This window comes from Xylocopa sonorina, chromosome 1 (genome assembly GCF_050948175.1).
Source record: "Xylocopa sonorina isolate GNS202 chromosome 1, iyXylSono1_principal, whole genome shotgun sequence".
Lineage (NCBI taxonomy): Eukaryota > Metazoa > Arthropoda > Insecta > Hymenoptera > Apidae > Xylocopa > Xylocopa sonorina.
Genome location: NC_135193.1, coordinates 13,086,087 through 13,108,892, shown reverse-complemented (window position 1 = coordinate 13,108,892; position 22,806 = coordinate 13,086,087). Strand labels below are relative to the sequence as shown.

Here is a 22,806-nt window from a genome sequence, read left to right as displayed (position 1 = left end):
AGCTTCCTATACCGGATTTCGTATTTCACTGATCGCCTTAATAGCAGCCACCTGTACCAGCTGGCGACGTACGCTGGAACTAAGAGCATCTATTAACCTGATTAATTACCATTATCGTATGGCACCAGATTGCACCGTTTCGGCACGAAAGCAGAGTCTTATTAGCCCCATACATGGTAATCGTCTCGACTAGATAGAGATTCAATTTCTTCGTAGACGAACATCCAATTCGAGATATCGGCAATCTTCTTAATAGACGTTGCAACTACCGAGATGGTACAAGGACAAAGGATAGTTTTTGTCGCGGAACACGGTTCAATTCGTATCTTATCCTCGCTCGATATTGTCCATCATCGTCAGTGTACCGCTGATCGAAATTTGTTCGCGTCCCAACGTGCGCGAGAAAAAATTTAATTGCAAAAAACGACGTGAAAAAAGTAATGTGTCTCGCGCGAGAATAGAGGCATCACGTCGTGATAGGAAACGATCTATTTGCTTTCGTCGAGCGTGAAATATTGTGACGGGGACTAGGTTATCAGGGCGCATGTTTGAACAATTTCGAACGCGCGTATTATGCTCGCCTGCGTCAAACTAAAACAAATCTACTACGTCAGTGTAGATTAACTTATTTTTTTACGAATTTGTGAGTCAATACAAGCTACGAGTAAATTATTCTGACACATTTTAATACTAATATACGATTGTAACCGTTTTTCGAAAAGAGAAATTATAGAAATAACAACGAGTCAACGTATTGGAATGAATCGCGAAACTGATCGGTTTCGGAACGGTTAACGCTGGCGCTCCTTCGCAATGACAAAAGTTTAACGGTCCGGAATTGAATTCGACGAAAGAGGCACCCTACAAGGAGGAGGAGGAGGAGGACTGGGAAAGTAAAAAGAAGACTTAAAGAACACCGACCGAGAAAATTGGATTCCGGACGCTAACAACGAATGGTAGCAACAACAGTCGCGTCTAGAAGGAATTAAATCGTGATTTTCGATTACGTCCCTCTTATTTGCGAGCAGACTGCATTTATAGATTTAGCAATTTCAACGGAAACACCGATTTCCGTTCGAGTTCTTCCCAAGATGTTCTTGCTATAATTATTTCTCAATCAAAAATTGCTCGAGGTATGCGAAATACAAATTAGTCACACCGCTGCGGTGTTCCGCGGTGTTCGCGAGAAAAAGTACACACTTGAGTATTCAAAGTACATCCTCCAATTATTTCCAGTGCCAGTCGCCAACTGTTCCAGAAACGAACGAATGAGTAGAACGAGCTGCACGGACGTATTAAAAGGAAGAAGAGAAATGAGGGATGGGAAAGATAAGGGGATAAGGGGAAAATATTACTAGTCCGAATTAAGGAAGAACTTGGTCTGGCTCCATTAAATTGCGACGAGAATCGAAAAAGTTCCGCCGTTAAGAAGAGAATAAACGTCGGTTACCCTTAACGTACACGCCTCCAACTTCGAATTAATTACACGTCAATTAAGGATACGGCTGCGGAAAATCGGGGATCAGCTATTAAAACCGACTACCAAGTTCACCGTACAAAGTAGTATATCGCAACGTGTAGTCAACGAGCTAATTTTCACTAAATCCACCCCCCAATCTTTCCACCCCCGATCTTCCCTTTTGCTCGAATACGCCTGCAGTAGTTCCGATATACTTTTCAGGCGGTTGGATCTGAAGAAAATCAATGTTTCATCGAATTACTGACTCGCTCGACCAACAAGCCCCTTCTACTCTGTTAAAACAACCCCTGCATTAATAACCGCGACGTTAAAGGCGGAACGTTCAACGAGCACACGTGATCGCAATCGTCGAGATGATCGACGCTGTTCGAGCCCGGCGAGCCAGCAATTAAAGTCGGCTGCGGGCAAACACATCAGTAATTATAATGGGATTCGGTACGATCGCGCGCAGAACACGCGCATCGCGGATAGGGAAGCAGTTGACCGATAATAAGGATATTGGTAACGGGAAGCGGACAATGATCATTAGAGAACGAGAGAACGGTGGGTGAAGAGGTATCATGACTCCTCCTACGTGACACGGGTCATCGACCTTTCGACGAATTCGTTCGTTTTCTCGGCGAAGGGGATCGCGAAAAGATGCTTAATTGCTCTTCTGTCTGATTCATCCTGGGATTTAATGAAAAAACGAAATAATGATCTCGTAGGTCGATGTACGATAGAAAAGATAGTTATCGAGACAACGTGGAAATCTTTAAGAAATATATTCGTCGGATAGATAGATGTTTCCTTATTGATGGATAAATTTGCAATTGATATAATGTACGGAAAATCTGTCTCCGAGTTAATTAGATACACATCCAGAAGGCAGCACCAAAGGCTGGAAGAGCAGTCACGCGAAATCCCCAAGATAGCTCTAATAGGTCCCTCGTCAAAGGTTTCTCTGCCTTGTTTGGATCTCTCTCGCATTTCCATCGCAAAATCGGTAGATTCACGCAAACCAGGGTACCCGCGCTACGTACAGTTCAAGCGAAACTTATATGGACACTTCTACTTGGACGGGTGCTGTTATGGAGATCGTACAAGTACATGGTTACGAATTATACGGAACCCAACGCACGGCATACTTGCGGCCGAAGAATGTGGCTCCCGTTGCATGCAATTTACCATCTTTGCAAATGTCACGATTACATCTCACAATTAATTACCTTCTCCGTGTCAACAGAAATTTCGCTGGACGGTGATGAAATAGCGACGAAATTATTAACAGTGATACAACTTTAGATATTATTATCGCAAGAAGTAATACGTTTTATCACGAAACGAAATGCAAATGAACGAATGATTCGCAAACAATTTTGAGCTTGAACTCTTGCAAATGAAATAATAGATAAGACATGTACGACACACATTCGTTATCCTTGAATAATGCGTACAAACATGTATGTTAAAATTTTTGCAAACGAAGTAACCAGATAAGACACGTACAAGTCACAGGTACGAATTCACGTCCGTAAACTACTCTCCGTGAGCAAATATGGTCAAGCCTGGTTTCCCATAGATTAATTGTGCTCCAAATTTGTGACTATCAAAAGCATGTACGATTAAAGTCGCGCGAATTTCGACTGTACCTTGCGAAATAAGCACGTCCATGTACACGAAAGTTGCTAACTAGCCCCATAATCTAGATAAAACCTTTTTAACGAGTTACTCGACCGGTTAGTTAATAGCCGGAATTACGACTGTTTGGAATTTGTGTATCCCCACAAATGTAAACAGCACTGGTTACAGTAAAGTGGTGCGATTTTTTTCTTTATCCGACATTAAATTATAACAGCTTACTCGTAACTACCTTCAGCTATTATAAACGATGCAAATCGTGATTGACTTTCAGGAAATTATATTTGCCCTAATTCGTGTTACAATGTTTTTGTATTGATTTAAACGTTTTACGGAATTTTCCGGTCCTGTTATACCTGTTCGATAACAAGTGGTGCCTTTACGACGATACAGCACGCTTAGACAAAGATTCACATGCGGCCAGGTTAAAGTACGTTGAAAACAGTATCTTTATAGTCGATACGGTCGATAACCCACTTAGGGAAGCGTAACGCCAACTCGCAAGATAGGTTTGAATCATGCCACGTAAAAACTTGAGCAACATGCTGCGTTGTAGTGGTACTCGTTACAACTCGAGAAAAATTGCAATTTTCATTCTCAAGACAAGTACAATATTTTATTTATTCTATAATATAGAAACAATTAGAATCGTTGAAACGATCAAAGTTGCAAAATCACTTTAATAAACGAACAAGAATTCAGTTTGTGCACTTAAATTAATGAAGTCAGCACTTTGGAACAGAAGTTTTTTAGTTTAGTTTCAAAGTTTCATTAAAAAACCCGAACTCAGTTTAAAACTTTCGGAGTTACTAAAATCACAACACTGCCTGTAACCCTTGGTTGCGCGATTTTTTCCAATTTTCTACAACAATTTCCGTGACTCAAAGTTAATTAAGATTTATAAAAGAAAATCCTTTTTAAATGAAAATCACACATACAAATATAAATCGCAAACGATAAAATAATTGTTGTGAATTCCAAAGGATAAAAAACTAGAGAAAAATCTTATCGTTTTTCTCCTGTCATGTTCTATAATGCAGCTTAAACGTCGAAGCATTAAGCGCACGGCACTCGTCCCAGAAACTATCCGTGAACGCGATATCCATTTCTTTTTGCTCGCGCAAAACGTGTTATTAAAAATGTAAAAAAAAATAAAACTGAGAGAAACGTATTTCCCGAGATGAACATACGTATCGCGCGAGTTTCGTCGACGCGAGCAATATTGTTTAACGAGGGACGGTTGCATGCGACACGAATATTATAATAGACATGCTATCGACACCGAAGATCTCGATAATAAATCCGGTTTTTATTCGTGAATCGCGTCGCACGAAATTCCAACAGGGCAGCCGTGCAACGAATGCATCGCGTTGCTCTTTGAGTTGCACTCGCTTAGGCTGTAATCACACTGAATCGTAGCTATCTATATTTTTACAGCCACTAACAGTATTTCCAGCGTAGAAATGATAATAATTTATATGGTATTGCGGAAACGGATAACCACCACCAATCAACACGAACCGTCATTAATTCGACGACATTTTCAGCTCGATCGTAGCGATATTCGTCTGAAATTTTAATTCACAACTCGTAGCATTCGTTATGTGATCGTAAATAGTATTTTAGCGGCTGGATGGTAATAGTCGGTACTATTCTGTACTAATCGGATAGCTACCATGCGACTGGAGCCTAAAACGACCAGTTACAATTACAAACGAAGCCGTAGCGCGTGTAATCATGACATACGTACTTGCAAACATGCCCGTTACAACGCAGCCGCTGCACAGAGACACGTTACAGCGGGAAACGATGCACTCAATTTATTCCCCGCTATCTAAGCGAACGTTTGAATTAACCGAAGCGAAATTCGACGTCAAACCGTAACGATGCAGTAATCGACGTCCTACCGATCATTTTGTCGTTGCTTGAACCGAGTCTGACAAGAACGTTAGCCCTCGACGATCATAGGTGTATTTTCCGGGCGCTTTTTTGGGAACAATTTCGTGACCGAAATACATATTGCACAGCGAACAATGCTCGAAAAGCATATGTTTATGCTACTTGAGTTGACTTGCTGATTTTATTACGAATTCGAGATCATAGTGGATCGTAGTAGCAACTCGATTTTACAGACTTCGAGGTATATGTTGATAAGGATAAGATATGCGTGTAGTGTCTCATTTTTTCGAAATATACATATTTATTAATATGATCCAGTCTTCCTATATATATATTTATATAATCCTTGAATTTGCTGCTACTTTACTTATCTTAAAAACCATTAAAGTTGATAAAGCTGACAATTTCCCTGACAGTGTACGTAAAATCACGATAAGGGGAGGCCCATTATCGTACGAATTTCACGAAAAATCTTCATCGCCAACACGGAATATGTTAATACGGAATATATCCCACAAAAGCAAGCCGCAACCAGATTACGTGACTGGTTTTACTTTTCTCCTGGTGGCTTTATTTCTTTCGTGCTGGAGATTGCGTTTATATGTGACCGCAGACAGTATTTACTCCTTTCCACGCACCCGTTTTACGCGCTAGAACGGAATGAATTTCAACGCGACGTGAAATTATCCGTGGCTTCACGTGACGTTTACAGCAAACTTCTCACCGATAATTATTCCTTTCCCTTTTCTATGGATCCAGTTTTCCCCCCGTTGCCATTTCATTTTTTTTTTTACGTCCTACATATATCTCGGTATATCTAAGCTGGGCACACGCACGATTATTACTGTGTCGGATGCAATAACACGGAAGTACGCAATAACGTACAGAAATTTTTAATGCAAATACCATATTTCCCTTCATTGCCCTCTTCAAAAGCCCCCGATGCTTTTTCTCGCGAGTGTACTAAATAAATAATAGCTAATAATATAACAAAGTATATCAGAACCACAAGGAATTACTTTCGAAAAACGCAAAGTAAGAGAAATTACTCCTAAAGGAGAGGAAACCCACGAAACTACGCTAGATAGATCGCTAAACGTCTGAGAAACCCTCTCTGGGACCATTTCCTTCGATCCCCGCCTCAATTATTAAAGCTAATCGGCAGAGGCTGGCCAGCGGAAAAATATTCCCAAGTGACTCGCGACGAAGAGCTCGGGGTGGTCTGCCGGGTGGCTTCGACTTTTCGATTTCATCCGGATCACATTCTACATGCACGCATTTCCATAATCCCTAAAATCCTTGCGGACGTGCGGATTGCCGCGACGTTTGTCCCCGGCAGCACCTTGTCCCGTTCGTTTCTTCGAGATCGGCATTGGAAATCCCGATTGAAGCCAGCATCATCCTTAACGACTTTATCCTCTGGGCACACGGGCTATATTATCAATACGCAAGATATTCCGTATTGATTATGTGGCCAAAATGGATCGATTCCATTAGGCGGAATAAAACGAAAATCAAGAACTGACTTGACTTTCACTTTATCCTCGTCTGCAGAATCAGCCCCGTCGAATCTTTTAGCCGCGTTCGTGGACACCCTATATCCGATACTGTGCACCTTGTGCACGCTCGCAGTGGACATCCGGTGTACGCAGAGGCATAACGCCGAGATGCCGGCGAGATACATCCATGCTCGATAGATTCAGAGGCAGACGGAACGCGCAAGGTAGAAGCGGGCCGATTGAACGGAGACGATGGAAAAGGTAGCGGAGAAGAAGAGAGAAAATGGTGACTGGAGAGAAGCGAGCCGACCCGTCTGAGTCAACCGGTCTAACCACATGTTTGCCTGCAAGTCGCTATGCAACCGGATGGGGTTCTCGCTCGGAACCGTAAGCAACCTCCCGTTAAGCCGCATTTACGCCCGTAAAACGAATCGATCGTCGCGACGTTTCTCCGTGGAAAGCGACGTTTATCCAGCGGATAGATCGATTGCGGCCGACGCGACCAGAAACCACGGACAAAGAGAGACACCGGTTATTCCGGCCGCGAGCTGCGAGCATTTAGGTTAATTAATGGGGAGGGTCGATAGGAGCTCGGCGTTGCCGGCCGCTCTGCGTACGATACACGTGGCCTGTGGTGGCCACGCCGGCCCCCAATGAATCGAGATAATCGAGATTGAAATTTTTCCAACGCATCACCCATGCATGGTGTTCACCGGGGCGCCCCTACACGCGCCCGTGCGCGCGCGCGCGAGAGAGAGAGAGCACATGAAACGTCCTGATAGCGATCGTGATATATCCGTAATTAGGATCTGTCGTTTGATCGATGCGCCCTATTAAACCAATTTGAATACAATGCCTGGGACACGAAGCTGAACCGAGCTATACCTTTCTAACCGGATTGTCGTGGGTGGAATAAAAGGAAGGTTAATTCGATGTTACCTTTAATTATTTCGTTGTTTGCGTCTGGTTGCTCTGCGGGAAAAAGTCTCTGCTCGCTTTTTTCTTTTTCGTTTTTCTTTCGGCTGCACGTCGGCGATCGCCCTTGGCGAGAGAGGGAAGGAAAATTATTCGCTTCGCCATGGAAAATTACGGGGTATAGAAAACGTGGTTTTGTTTATTTAATTACAACGAATTATGCTGCGTTTTTCTTTATTAATTTTTTAATTAAAGTACCCTGCTCGTTATCTTGTTATACGCGAAACTCCTGTCGTAAAAACAATAATCTGACATTACCGCTGTACCATAAAACCAGCACCGACTTTAAACTGACACCTACGTAAAATTAAACGTCGTCCATTATAAAACATTGTCTTTCCGGAAAGAAATATATTGTAAGTCAAATTTCTTCGCTATATTTTATGGAAAAAGCGAATATACTCGCATCGAAGATATTCTATTATTATACGATCTAATCGAACGATCCTATAATGTGCCTTGTATCGTTTATAAATTATAACTCTTTATTTTTACATCAAGAACATTCGTTGTTGCGCACAGAGATGTTAACGATATTAAAAATACGCAAATACGCCACGGATCGAAGCGGCTGGCCCTCGCGAATAGCCTGCGGATAAATCAGATTTAAAAATCGTTTTCCGAATCAGTTCATACGCGTACGATATGGTTACCTTGAACAGGAACGACTCCTCGTATATTCCTTTCGATACGGACCGAATATCGGGAAGAGGAAAAAAGTACGACGCGACCGAGTAAATGGAGCTTCGTATAACCAATCATTCGGTCTAGAATTCTAATAATTCCACGATCGATATACAGGATGGACAAATCAAAATTGCTGCTTAAACCAGTTCCAAAATTATGAAAGATTTGAAAGTACCTATTTCATTCTTAGCTATTCATGCTGTTGAATCAGATTTACAATTTGCTCAACGTTATATATTAACTAAAACGAGCAGCAACTTCAACAGAAATATCGTTATCTACAAATGGCCGTACTATTTAAAAAGTATAACAATAGAACAAGTGAGTCATTCAAGATTAGAACTTAAGTGTCTCTATTGTTTCTAATAAGCGAGGTAGCACGCGAAAAGAGACTTTTATTTTAAAACCAACATCTATCAAAGGAAATTTATTCTCCAACAGTTTTTTAAATAGAATAGAATATTTATCAATGCGTATTCCATGCACGCGACGATTTCGTCCAACGCAGTTAATTAAGAATTAAAGCGGTAACCGTTATTGGCTCGCCCTATACGTCCACGGGGAAACTGCGCGAGATATCCAGTGGCCGAGCAAATATCTAGCAATTCCAGGATTCGATCGCGATAAAAAGGACCGTTCGATCAGGAGGCGTGGGGAAATAGCGAATTACAGCTATACGACCCGAAGCGGCCGCAGCAAGTACAACACGCGTCTGCATGCGTGCGCGCGTACAACGGTACGCCAACTGGCCATTTAAAATTTAAATGTTCCGCGTCCCAACGCACTTTGTACGTATCACCGATGCTCTTTCTCGCCGGACGGTCTCCATATTTTATTGGGCGCACGGAAATCATTTCGCCCGCGATAGCTGTGTAAATATTGTTACACAAAAATCGTATAATAGTTGGCTGAGTGTGCGGCCACTTCAACTGATTGTTGTGTGAAACAACGCGTTCAATTTGCCTCGTTGTCATAGGTTTAGCTTGATTGTTGTACATAGGATTTTTTTTTAAATTCTGCAATTTAGAACACCGGAATGATAGATAGATATGTTCGACATTTATATGGGAGTATGAAGTGCATAAATTTTACGCAGTAATGATTTCAATTTATTTTTTGAATTTCAATAAAGCAATTTGCGCAAGCCATTTTAGAATTATATTTGCTCGGGAAATTCCTGTCGTATTAACAGCAGTTTGTACAAACTACCAGAATTATGTTTGTCCATAAAATTCGTGTCGTATTTTCATCTACAGCATAGGGAAGCTTTATCGTACACCATTAACCTGCGTCATCTGTTTTTGATACGTCAGATAATGGCAACCTCGAATAATAGACGCTCGGATAATCGAGAAACCATGAAGTTGCAAGCCGGTTAAGGAGGATCTCATCATACTTGAACGCAGGTACTAACATTTCTCGACAAGAACGTCGACTAATATTTTACGCACGGAAACTGTCATTAAGAATATTCACCGAACACCTTTGAACTCGTAAGAATAAATCTTAAGAACGAAGAAGCGAATGAGCGATTGAATTGTACGTAACGATCGTCTGATCTAGATTTCTCCGATAAATAACACAATGGCGATGGCCAGTAACCACACGGACGCCGATTGAACCGGTCGTCAAGGTAAACCGGAACAAAACGAGGTCCATAGGCAAGATTGCGGGCGGTGGCGTCAAGAATCCTCTCTTGGCCTCGCTATCAGAACAAACTGCTACGAGCAGGTGGACACGTACGTGGTTAAGCTATATCGCGGTCGAAAATAGGGGGAAACGAGGTTGTTACGCCTCGAACGAGGGGATCCGTTTCGAAATCTCGGCCGTAGTCCGTGGGCAGCGGGCACGTCGTTTAGAATTTGCGGCACGAGCTGGAAAAAATCCAAAGACGGAAACGACGTACGCCACAGACGTACAAAAGGGGAGATCGGTCCGTTTCCGAATGGAGAAAGAGAAAGAGAGGGAGGGAGGGAGGGAGATTGAAATGCACGGGAATAAATTTCAGGCACCGAACGTGGGCGATCCAAAGAGAGAGATTTAATTAAAGATGCATTGCGCTTCATTTCTGAAGTTGAATGGAACCCCGTCGCCGGGCTCGAGACTGGCCATCCGCCTTCTTGATTATATCCACCCCATCGACCCTCATCCGGGTTCCTTTTTTGCACCACCAAACAGACCGGGCTGCCGAATTCGTGCCGCGAAACATTAATTGAACTTTTCCTGGATGCCTCATTCACGATCAACTTCTATGGAATTAACTTTACGTGTTCGTATACTCATAGCCGACTGTGAGATTAAAGAGTACTTTTAACGTGAGCGGAGGGTGTTTCTCCTGTGGTGGGAAAGGAAACCGCTGCTACACTTTTACCGTAGAGTCGGAAAACAATAATCAGCTTAGAGAATATTAATATATCGCATGCAACGCGATTTCGAAGAACGCGCTAGGGTTAATCCAACTATAAAGTGCAAAAAAACACGCTTTATAATTCATAAGCAAGAAAAAGTCACATCGAAGAAATGCACTTGCTGGCGCTGTTCTTTTTGCGATTTGAATTTAAAATTGTTCTCTCTACCGTGCAAAACGTCGCGAAACGAATGCACGATTTCGCGCTACGCTTGTTGCATTGGTCACCTCGAAATGTTTCAAAAGGGAAAAAATTTGTATGCTGACGAGATGCTCGATTTTCGATATTGCATGGACTCGTATACCGAAACGAACGATAAACCAGAAGACAAATTTACGATCGTCTAACTACACTCTGCCGGATTAGAGAATTCTTGTCGGATAACAAGCCCCGCAATAATACACGTAACGCTTGCTCGTCATTAATGCGACAAGAACGCCGGCTGCATTCCAGACGACTACGGTCAACGGCTATCTGTTCTTTCTCGTTTCTCTGGTATTACGAGATATGTACGTATAGACACTTCATACGAGCCTCGACATTCGTAGGTCATGGACAAACGAGAGGAGAGTACTGGAAACAAGATTCATACTAGAAACAAGATTGCAATGCACGTGCACGCTTGAAATACATTTGTGGTTCTTTAAAGTCCAGTCTTTTGTAAATTTAAAAAGTTATACGTAACCCTAGAGAAAAAGATGGCACATGTCCCTGCATAAATGGCACAACTATTTAAAGACGGTTTTACTTGCTACGCGTACAAATTGCTCCGCTTTAAACGTTAATTTATAAACGTAACACGCATTAATTGGAACACATTTTTTTCCGTAAATTGTTCTCTATACCAGAATGAAAATAATGGTCCGTTTTGCGTCATTTAGCAGAGCTGAACACACGGTTGAGCGTGAGTTATTGATCAAAGGCCGCAAATTGCACATTCGCGAAACACTTGTTGCTAAATTCGCAAGGTTGAAAAATGTCGCGCTACTATTGCAAACACAATACACACATATGTACATACGTATATTTTAGATTTCGAACTTCGTAAGAAACAAACAACAGAGAACAAACAATTGCCTTTGTTGGTTACAAAAAAGGAACAATTATATGTACGATAAGGGGAACATATGTGTTAACAGGTGTGTCAACAGAGAAAAGAAATTGTTTAACCGCGTAGAAAAATGCAAGAATTCGATAAAAGTAATTGCTATCTGATTAACTTGAAACTGAAAATGAAAATCCGCATAAATTTTGTGCAAACACCTGCTACACAACTATGCATCGCGTATAACAATTACTGAACTTACGTTTATTAATTCCTTATCTCTGCGTATACAAGAGAACATCAATCAAGAGCCGCGAATTAATATGCTACCACCTAAATGGACTAGAAGCAATCTGTGACGCAAGCGTCGTTACAACGGCTTTAATAAATAATGGACTGCTCAGACGAATCAATCTTGTCGCGTCATTACAGACTGCGTATTTTTTTCCACAAGAAAGTAATCACAGCCATGGTACTCAACGCGCCACGATAACAATTAATAGTACGCGATAAATGAGTAAACAAAGTTGCACACGTCCTCGGAGTAGGTACATGGTTTAAAAATGAACAAATTACCGACTCTGTCACTTTCTACAATACTATTTAGATTAGATTGTACTCGCCTATTTTTATACACCTATTTTTGTCAAAGTTTTTCTGGCCTATTTCAATGATTATCTAATGTTTATTCCATGTTCAAATTATCTCAATTTATGGACGAGATATACGTAGCGTAAAATTTTTAATTCGACGCGATATCTCGCGACTCAATGTCACAGAAGTGGCGTTTTGCAGGAGATATCTCGCGACTATTACATATGTAACGTTCTAAATGAAATGCTATCCATTCTTCGTTTTGAGCGTATTATAACGTACATAACATTAAACGTTTTTATGCATATCTACAAAAAAAGTATCGTTATATATGCAAACGAAACATCTCGCCAATCCTTTATGGATGCGAACGGATTAAATAAAAACACGGAACGCAACGCTGTTCGACAAGAAAGCGTGACTCATGCTGCATTGCACGCACAGAATGAAAGAAAGAAATAAAACACGAAATTGATTGCTGTATAATTACTACGTCGTTGCATGCTGCGACAAGAACTATGACCGGATAACAGGCAACGTTCTGCAATTGCCTGTGGCATAAAATTGAGGAAACCATAATATTGATAATAGGTAATACCACGTACCCGTACGCACCGACGTATACGTACAAATTTCACGTGCGGGTAATCGCGAATGCAATCGGTACAACTCGTAGCACGGGCTGGTTCGTTCATAATTTTCCTATGAAATCCCGCTAATACTACGAGACACAACTCCTCGCTATGCTTTATCTAAACTAGCTAACACGTTAAATGGTACCACGATCCTTGAAGACGATCATCAAATTTTCCATTTAGACAACGTCGATCTCTCAGAATCGCCTAAATGACAAGTATAGAAGACAAATATAGGAAATAAAAGGTCTACGTTTAACGTGGGGATCACTGAATCAAACGAATCTTGAGTTTTATGGGACCGGATCTCCATTTGTGAAACTTCTGTTATCCGTGGACTGTAATTTATATTGTGCATATATACATATACATATACGTATAATACACGTACTCCGAGATACGAAAATTCTGTTATCAGAACATTCCATTATTCGAACATTTCTTTTTCCTTTCCCTTGGTGTGCTTTTAATGCAGGGACAACTCTACGCGCGGTTGAATATAATACGATAATGGTATAATATGGAGAAGCGTGTGCGCATAATTCGGAGTGGAATTAAGCGAGTATTATTCGTGATATGCAAAAGGCATGATGCTAACTGGAGAAAGACTACACGTGACATAGTTAAGGAAATTGAAAAATGATCAAAGTGGGATAGGATTAAAAATGGAACGCAAAGTGGTCGCCTAATAGTATCTTGCATTACGGTTACTATATGCTTCAAAACTATAGAACTAAAATGAGAATTTTCCTATTAAAGTTTAAATTAGAGTCTCTAGTAATATAAAATAGTTCCAAAGAAAATCATTAAAAATTTGTCATTTCCAAACTGCTCCAAAACGGAATGATAGAACAGTAAGATATCGTAGGGGTTGTAAATCAGAATTCCTAACGACACGAGCTTTTCTCGCGAGTCTGTGCCACGTTCGATATGTATCATAATGAAAAATTACCAAACCAGCGAGCAGAAAATCAGTGAAGAAAAAAGGAAACAACGGTGCAAACAGACGGGGTCGTCAATTCTCCGACGCGAAGGGAACACGCGCGTCTAATACGCTTTCTGATCACGTCTGCGACTTTACGCGAAATGAATTCAAATCGCAGTGCAAATAACACGGGCCAACGCGACGAAGTAACGTTATATCAACAGACGGGAAGACTCAGGACGGACGGCTGGCGGACGCGTCATAAAGCGGGCAGAAAATCACGATTACCCGCGGAAAACCGGTCGTTTTAGTCGCCTTTATCGAAGCATCGTATTAGCAAGTCAGAAATCTGGGGGCCAAGCGAATCGAGGTCTGGTCTGCTGGGCGAAATTTCGCTCACCGTAGTCGAGTAGAATCGATCCGTGAATGGGGCAGTTAAAATGCTAAACGAATCTCGCGAATATCAATAGAGGGGCCAGAGGCCTGGCCACGGATCCGAATGCTCGTTACCGGAAACGGGAGACCGTGTAATCACCGGCTGCTCGAACGATGTAGCGCCGTTTGTTACCAGATACCGGCGATGCAACGTTTTCGTTCACGTTCGCGACCCGTTGGAATTTCCAGAGGTGTTATCTAGCGAATGATCACAAACGACCAGGCACACGCATTCCTCCCGGGTCAGGGATCAAAGGGAGGGTGGTATCGTGAATCGATTCTTTCTTTTCGGAGCCACTCTGCTGGTCGCGTGAGCAAACTCAGATTCGAAGGAATCCAAATGCACGGTGCGAACAAGAACACGTCGAGCATTAGATGCTCCTGTTTAAATATCTAGGTCGCCAGTAGTGTACCTTGTCATTGGCAAGTGGTAACTGGGTTATCCGGTAGAGAAAAGGCCTATAGAAGTGGCAGGTGGTTTGTTGGGGGCTGATCAAAGTGGCAGTTTCTACTTACGCAGGACGATGAACTGTATTCTTCGAGAGAAGCGAAATGAAAGGCTTAAAGGAGTAAAGGGTTAAGTAATGCTTTCTGTAAATTTAATTACTGCGATGAAGGAAGTATGTGCAAGGTGTTTTTCTCGAAAATAAATTTACAACCAGATGCGTGAATGTTGTTAAATGTAGCCAGATCAATGGAAAAGTCAATTTACTCGAAACTTCACGTTTGTGATATAACCTGTTCTTCATTTAAGCACTTCGAATATAAAACGAGTTACAAGAGAAAAACAATTCAGTCGATTGGAGCAGAACCTTGAATAGAGGATCCCTATTGCGCGTTTCTCGCGTTCTCCACGAGCGTCCAGTTACGCGTTGTTGGAACCGACAGAGCAATACCAAAACGTAAACAAATCGTCCTTTCTATCTTCTGTCACCTTAGCACGTACAATATTTTCGCAATCTACGGTTACTTACGAACCTACGTGTGTACAAAGACTACACGACACTCCCAACGTGGAAATTCGAAAACAAACACTGTTTCCACACGCTGATGGCGTAAGATGTCACGACGCCCGTTCGTACATGCGTATATATAACAAGTGGAAACGACTTACCCAAGAGTTGATCGGCCAGGAGGAACGTCCTCGCGGCAATCTCGGCGGCACCGCTTCCGCCGTGGCATCCACACACTTCTGCACACTGGGCACACGCGAGCGGAAACGTGGTTGGCGAACGGACACGATACGAGCGGGCGCACAACGGGGAATCTCTCGAAATCGGAAACTCGACGGGGTTTCGCGGGCTCGCGGTACACACCGGTAAACTCGTGGGGCACGGGCTCGGGCCACCGGTCGACTTGACAGGTGACGAAAGTTCGCGTGAACACAGCGGTTAACCTTACGACACTCTCGATACTCGCACGGCGAGAGACCGGCTTCGACTGTCGAGCGACGCCTGTGGGAAGGCCTCCTAGCCGCCGCTGCTGCTGTCAACGACACGCGGACTCCACACCCTCTCGCGCCCCTCCGCGCGGTTCGTCCATCGGACCGCGACTACGCTATCACTCCCCTTCGACCAGCGTATCCCCACCCCTGCAACCGCGACCCCACGACGAGCCACGATCCCTCGCGATACCAACCGAGCGGTCTAACGCGCAAGCGTCCGCCGATTACCGCGCGACGAACGAATTCGTACGCACTGCACGGACTTGTTCGGTATGTCCGGTTATTTTTGAAGATAATGTATCTCACTGTAGAGGACCAGAAGGTGTACTGGTTATCTGAAAAGAAGAGGAAATTGTGGTATAAAACATCTGGTTAGAGTTGGAAACTTTTCGATAACTAGCCTCTCTACTGTTGTATTTTTAAGAGGATTCCGCTCTGATCGGAATATTCGGATTACTTCTCTGAAGCCTTCGTTTTTTTATGTAGTATACAGTGAGATATAATACAAATGAGGAAATATGACAAGACAAGATATTTGTAAACTGTGTGCGACAAATTGGCTCATTTGAATGGAAGGGGGATCGCAATCTTCTCCGGTAAGAGCTTAGCTATCAAAATTATAGGCACAGTCCCAAGAAAGGATTCATCATCCCTGTCATAAAGCAGACACTTCAATTTACAATTTTAAATCCAACAAGATTACGTCACTCTAATGCCAGACGATCTCGAAAAAAAAACGGAAAGACTCGAATACTTCTGTTCCCCCCCGTCGAATCAGGTTTAACCATCAAAATTCCGCTGACAGTTTGCTCCCCTCAGCGTGCATACGAAATGAGCTGGATTATGTAACACCTAACCTTGTTTCTTCGTCCAGAGCTCTCCCGCGCCGCTGTTATTAATCTTCCCGATAAACCAATTACCGCCGCGAAAACCGATCGAACTGTAAGCGGCTTAAATACCTATGTACACGTTCCTATATGGGCGTTCATCTACCGAATATCCTCTAAAAGCTTACCAACCCTCTAATAGGGGTGTCAAAATTTTCTTCGCTTGCTCGCGATAAGAAAAAACGATTCTACATAATGGAAGGATATATAAATAAAAAAAATAATAACGTAAGAAAGAATGTGCGAGAGAAATGACGCGCAGGATCCAACGGATTAAGCTCGCGATTTTCCAACAGCTGCGTGTGCTTATAAGCACATGATGGTGGAAAAACGAGGAAAGATGAAGAATAAGACGAAGAAGATGGGCTGTCGAGTGTCCCGGGGCGGTTAGCCAGCCGCGTAACCGTGACGAAAGAAATCGAGCCATTACGAGCGAGCCGTTCCGCAGATTTAAATTCTAATTCGAGGTCGGTAATGGTAGGGCTCGGTTAAGTTCGCAAGGCGAGGCGAACTAATGCCTCCGCCAGCGCGAAGCCCCCGGAGGAATTTGTAAATTCGACGCTGGAAGTTTTAATCGTCCATCAGGGAAGAAACGAGGGGCACGAACTTTTCGCATAATAATTCTTTCGTGCCCTTCCAGCGGCGCGCAAACCGCTTCCGTCTGTCTCCCGCGATGGCGACTCAACGAAAATGAGCTGAAACGATTTGCGTATGCGAATAGATATCCGCTAGAACTTCGTATCCCTCGATGGATCGACCATCTTCTGGGGGTGCAAGTAACCTATGTACCCCATGACGTTGCGAAGATACAATGATAGATATTATCACACGTGTATTTCTTCATATGTTTCTAAAACATTTAAATTATTTCGCTCATTTTTCGATTTTCTTAAGTCAATTGTAGTACGAAGTATATAGTTTAATATTCATTGGATGTTTATTACAGTAGAAAGCTGGAATTGCGTAGTCGTGAACCCTCCTGTTTTCCCCCGACTGATATAAAATATTTACAACTCCCCAAAGTGTTCGCAATGGAATTTTCATTCGATTCGTGAGTTGTATTATTCTCAGCGTCGAATCTCCAACGACCGTACAGTGTAATTAATAACTTATGTAAGAATTCTACATGATAAAGAAGTAAAAGTTTTTGCGATGCGGTCTCTAAGGGTCCGAAACAACTCTTCAAGTCTAAAAGCGTAGATATATATATTCCTATGAGATATAAGATAGTCTTAATCCTAAAATATGACCGTGAAGGTACCATTATTTTCTGGTACTACGTATAATTTCATCATTTTGTTGTTATTTCATTATAAACCGGATATTCCTTCCAATTTTTTATAATCTATACTCTTCCCGATAGAAAACTATAATTCCCTTTTTCTGATTAATATAATACGTCTTTCATTTTACCATATTGCATTATTAAATTTAAAATCGTGGAAGATTTCCTTGGAAGCACCTAACGGGGTACACTCATCGATGTAAAAAGTATAGAAGAAGGAAAGATACATCGATCTAGCTGTGCAATTTTCGCAATTGAATCAGAAAATTAAATCAATCGAGATAGTCAGAACGAAATTATGTATGAACTTCCACATTCCAGAGTGTAACGGACCAGTAGAAATCTGACTGAATTGTGGTTGGAAGAGAACACGAACCAGGCAGAAGCTGCCGCGAGTAAATAACTGCGCAACAATGGTATCGACTGCCTATCCAAGCGAGACACATGTGTATGGATACTTTACAGGTATCCGTAGATCTGTACTCGCCTCCCGATACCGCAAAACTCACCTGGGAAATCAGACGTTTCTCGTTGGCCACTTGATAAATGCCACACAGAAAGGTCTGCGGAATAATTGCATTAGATCGACTTGGCTATTGCGAGATCACCACGAAGATACCTCCGCAATTTTTCTTTTTTCTATTCCCAAACATTCACTTCTTACAATATTCCGTATTCAACCACCTAGGGTATGACAACATACTTATCCACAAACTCGGCAAGAGTAGAAATAATTTTACAAAAGTGCCGTTCACCATCGATCGATCAGATACGAGTCCACCGTCATACTTGAAGTCTCACAGCTTCACCTGCCCGATTCTACGCTACCGTGAAAGACTAGATTGGAAGCCTGGTTCAGGGTCCAGTTTTTACGAGGATACATCTTCGCGACTTGTATCGTGTCTTTGTAGCGTATTTGACTCCCGAGGTCGTGGGTTCAGTGGCCGGTTGCAGAGTTGTCTTAGCCAGAACTATTTCCCTCAAGATCGTACAGTACGCTTTTTACGAGATTCTTGGCTACAGCCCGTGATATAGTTGTCCAGGTACTGCCTAGACCTAACATCGGAAGTCTACCCTGTTCGAACTGTGGTTAGTTTATGGAACGTTGCCTCGTTACACTCTAATCGCGAAAACTTGTAGCGTTGACCGCGCTGATTTAACGTATAAGTGTGAAAACCGGTTGGTTCGATTCTTAAGAACTTTCATTATACCACGATAATCCCTCTATTCCTTTTTCCTTAACTGGGATATTTTAAGAAACAGTTCGAGTGCAATAAGTATACCATCGATACATAAATATGAACATAAATATAAACAATTGGTACCAAATTTTTGCTTAGAAATGTGAATGTAAAAATGATATATAAAACATTCGATCAATGATGTTAGACGTATTGTAGATCGTTGATGAGAACTATCCTTCTTTGATAGCGGAATAAAAGTAAATTGAATTTATTTACGACTCGTAAAAGGAACACGCTGGTGTTCGTGAGCACGTTATACAGGCTGGGTACCATTACGCACGTTTGCAATTAACGCTGATTACTATTCGGTAGCCGCTTTGCCCTATCGAAATTCGTTCTGTGGAGCTTCTTAGCCGATAGGTGCCGCTTAAAATGCATGGCGTCTCGAAACCGAACGATATTGAAAGTGTTTCGGGAATGTACATTACCGATACATCGAAAATTCAGTGTTATCGAAAATGCAAATTGAAACTTATTGTTACGTCCCTCGTGTAATCAAATTAGTTTGCGTATCTTGAGTTCTCATTAAAGTCAATGAATTAGAAAATTGTCGTTCGCTTAACTTTTCCGCTATATTTACAACCATCCCTACCATTTCTACCTTTGAATCTATTCTTCGTTTCGGAGCCAACAGTTTTTTTATTATTATTAAATCTCAATTTTATGATATTTAGAAGATTATAAAAATTGTTGAAAAATTATTGCAAATGTATAAATAACAGTGCAGATTATCTTGCGTTTCTTGAATACGTTGGAAACAAGAGAATCGCGATAATTCATGCAGACCCAAACGAAAGCAAAGCTCGATGGACGTAAGCAGGAACAGTGGATGCCGCCTTTGACCGCACGTGCGTTCGGCATCGATACTGTCAAACACGATCCTTCCCTTTGAACTTTATTAGGCCCGACTCAGTTCGCGATCGCTATGCGTGCGGAGAAGATCGTTCAGATTTTGAGCGACAATAAGAGGAACGAGCAGTAAACGCGACGTTGTTTTGAACTTATATCCCAGACAATGAGGATTTGCAAAACGATTCAAAACTTGTAGGCATTGTTACTGTATCGTTTTTCGTTGATATCTAATAAAATAACAGTTATTGTGTGCGGAATCCGGTTGATATTACGATCTATTTCGATTTGAGTAAAGTTCGTGTGATTCAATCATTTATCGCAAATTTGTGGTCATAAAAAACGTTCTGTCGGTTTGTTTGTTTTGATGGATAAGGATATCGTACGTTTCGATGTCGTTTCAGTGTCGTGTGACATAAAATAATGGAGTTACTATGAAATTGTTACCAATTTATTAAGGATAATTTTGCATAATTTATGGTGTTTTGTAGAATTCGATGGATTCTTTGATTTTACACTTTTTTCGTCCGTTGCGTTTCTTTTTTAAATCATCGAACTTTTCGTGAAAATTGCAGTTACCAGATCAGAGATGACTTTGTTGCTGAAAAAGAACGCCCGGAAAAGAAGCAAAGTATATTCACGTGCAGCAATTGCAAATATCAAAGCAATCGACATTATAATTTGATGCGTCACGAGCAAAGGATTCATGTGAATAAGAAGATACATGTTTGCTGTGGTAATTATATATGCTAAAATATTCATAATCCATAAGATTAATATTTCCCCAAATATAATTTAATACGTCTGATTACGTTTAATAGATATGAAAGGATGTGCAATGCAAATTTAATTTCCTATTCCATTTGTTCTCTCTTTATAATTACTGTTATTTATATAATATTTGTTTAATAAATAAATATTCACTATCCATCTCTAATTTCTAATTAGATTCATGACCTAAACATGCTCCTAACAAACTGACGAATCCTCAGCCTAAAAATGAGTTGATTCATGCGCTTTTGTTTTCTTTAAGATAAGAGTGTTACTTTCTCTCACTCCTCAATAGTAATCCAAATGATCTGCTATCAATTTCTGTCTGTTCTTTTGCTTCGCGCATCGTGCTGGACCAATTATCTCAGACCTCACACAGTGACTCCGAATTGCTGCATACGAAGTAATACATATATTATTTCATTCATATCGATCAAAAACTAAATTGAAATTAAATCTTGTTCCGAGCAACGCACTATGTAGGCTCTGGAAAACAAAATTTCTCATAGTCGTTTCTTGCTCTTACAGGAGGGACATTCCTCACCAAGGGTGATTATTACGTTCATTGCGAGCAGTCACATCCACAAACGAGATGTTTCGCGACCATATCGAGGAACAAATACAAAATCATTAGCGACTTGACATCGATCGATCATCAAGTCTTACTCAATACTCAAGGAAACGAACGGAGTAATTCGTGCAGAATGCAACTGAGACCGCGACAGAATCGCACGATGGAGATTACAACGAAAGTAAACATGGAATACTCGATGATTTGCAGCGAGTACGACCTAGAGAACGAGCCTTTGATCAATTTCTTCACCGATCACCGGTTGAGGTCTTACTTGAAGCGATTCTCTTCCGCGAAGTTGGTAAATAAGAGAAGCAGCGGTCGAAAGAAAGAGAAGACCAATCGAACTGTAAAGATCGCGATCTCATCGGAGCAAAACATCAAAAAGACCATTTCGAGCGACCGGGAGAGTGTCCGGACGAAAGTTTCCGGATCGTCCGTCTCCTCGTTCTCGCTCGAATTGCCGACCAAGAAACTTATTTTGCAGAGGTTCAGATCGAGCGTCCGCGAATTCGAGATGACTCTACGAGAGAAAAATACTAACGATCGTAATCAGGTCCATTCCGCGGAGTTACGAACCAAAGAAACTGTGTCAAACGTGCGGCAAACACGGACAAAAAATTTTGAATGCAAAAGGACCAACAAGGAAAATGGGCCTGAATTTACGTTCAGTTTGACGCAGCAATTGAATGTGAGGCTAGATAAGGGAATCAGGATGCCGATGGCGTCTCAACTGCATCGGGATTTTTTGGAGTTCATTGATTTTGAGAAGTACAAGATATTTTGAAAATCTGGAGAGTAGAATAGGAGAGATTTTACATTCCAAACTGAAGAATGTCAAAAGAAAATGTTAAACAGTTGCAGAATCGCTTGATGCACGAGCTACTTAATTGTACCAATGTTAATTTTCGTCAATTGTACCAAAGAAAAATTAGGTGAAACGAATGCTCAAACTAATGTGATATAGTACGTACTTATTTAATAAATCGTAAATTATATAGTAAATTATATCTTAAAAAATATAATATAAATTCTCGTATATTGTTATATTTCACGACGAGGAAAACGCGCGGTCGCGTTTCGTTGCAATAAGACAAAGAGTTGTTAAGTCCCTGGACATAGCTTTCGGATCGACCCTATCCCGGGTGACTCGAGTTTGTTCCATGGTTGTTATTTTAATAAAGTGCACTTTAAGACTGAAATTATGCGGCGAAATGCTTGTCTTGCATAAACCCACACCTGGTTCTCCCACACCCTCGAACCGTTCCGCCTCCAGAAGTACGTCAGTTTTCTCGACGCGTCAGCATTTTGTTTAATACCCCCCCATTTTAAACTCTTTATATAGCTCACGAGCAAACGAAGTTTCGAAGCTCCCCTTTGAACACCGCCCTTGGAAAAACGTTCCATCGTCGAGGTCGTAATGCAGATTCATTTGCATGGCGGATTTCATTTTTGCGGTACCGTTTAATAATTTCGTTCGCAAAGTGGCACAGAGTTTTTTATTTAACCATCCGTTTCCGCGTTAGGAAATTTTTTAAAGAAGAAGGCTATTT

General features: G+C 41.6%; 2 protein-coding genes across 5 annotated transcripts in view; one reads left to right on the top strand and one right to left on the bottom strand.

The window, feature by feature from the left end:
- The window catches only part of Pgant9 (polypeptide N-acetylgalactosaminyltransferase 9), a 211,458-nt gene extending 195,720 nt beyond the window's left edge, over positions 1-15,738 (bottom strand). For 3 of the 4 annotated variants that reach the window (XM_076902857.1, XM_076902849.1, XM_076902865.1), the window contains exon 1: positions 15,317-15,735. The gene's annotated coding sequence lies outside the window, so the exon portion shown is untranslated. Of the gene's footprint in view, positions 1-15,316 lie in introns of all 4 variants that reach the window. The other variant, XM_076902872.1, reaches the window with a different exon arrangement.
- A 4,249-nt stretch (positions 15,739-19,987) lies between these two features.
- On the top strand, positions 19,988-22,040 carry LOC143424651 (uncharacterized). Its single transcript, XM_076896895.1, has 3 exons — positions 19,988-20,040; positions 20,487-20,647; positions 21,211-22,040. The coding sequence occupies exons 1-3, from the start codon at positions 19,988-19,990 to the stop codon at positions 22,038-22,040; spliced, it is 1,044 nt and encodes a 347-aa protein (XP_076753010.1).
- Positions 22,041-22,806: the final 766 nt, after the last annotated feature.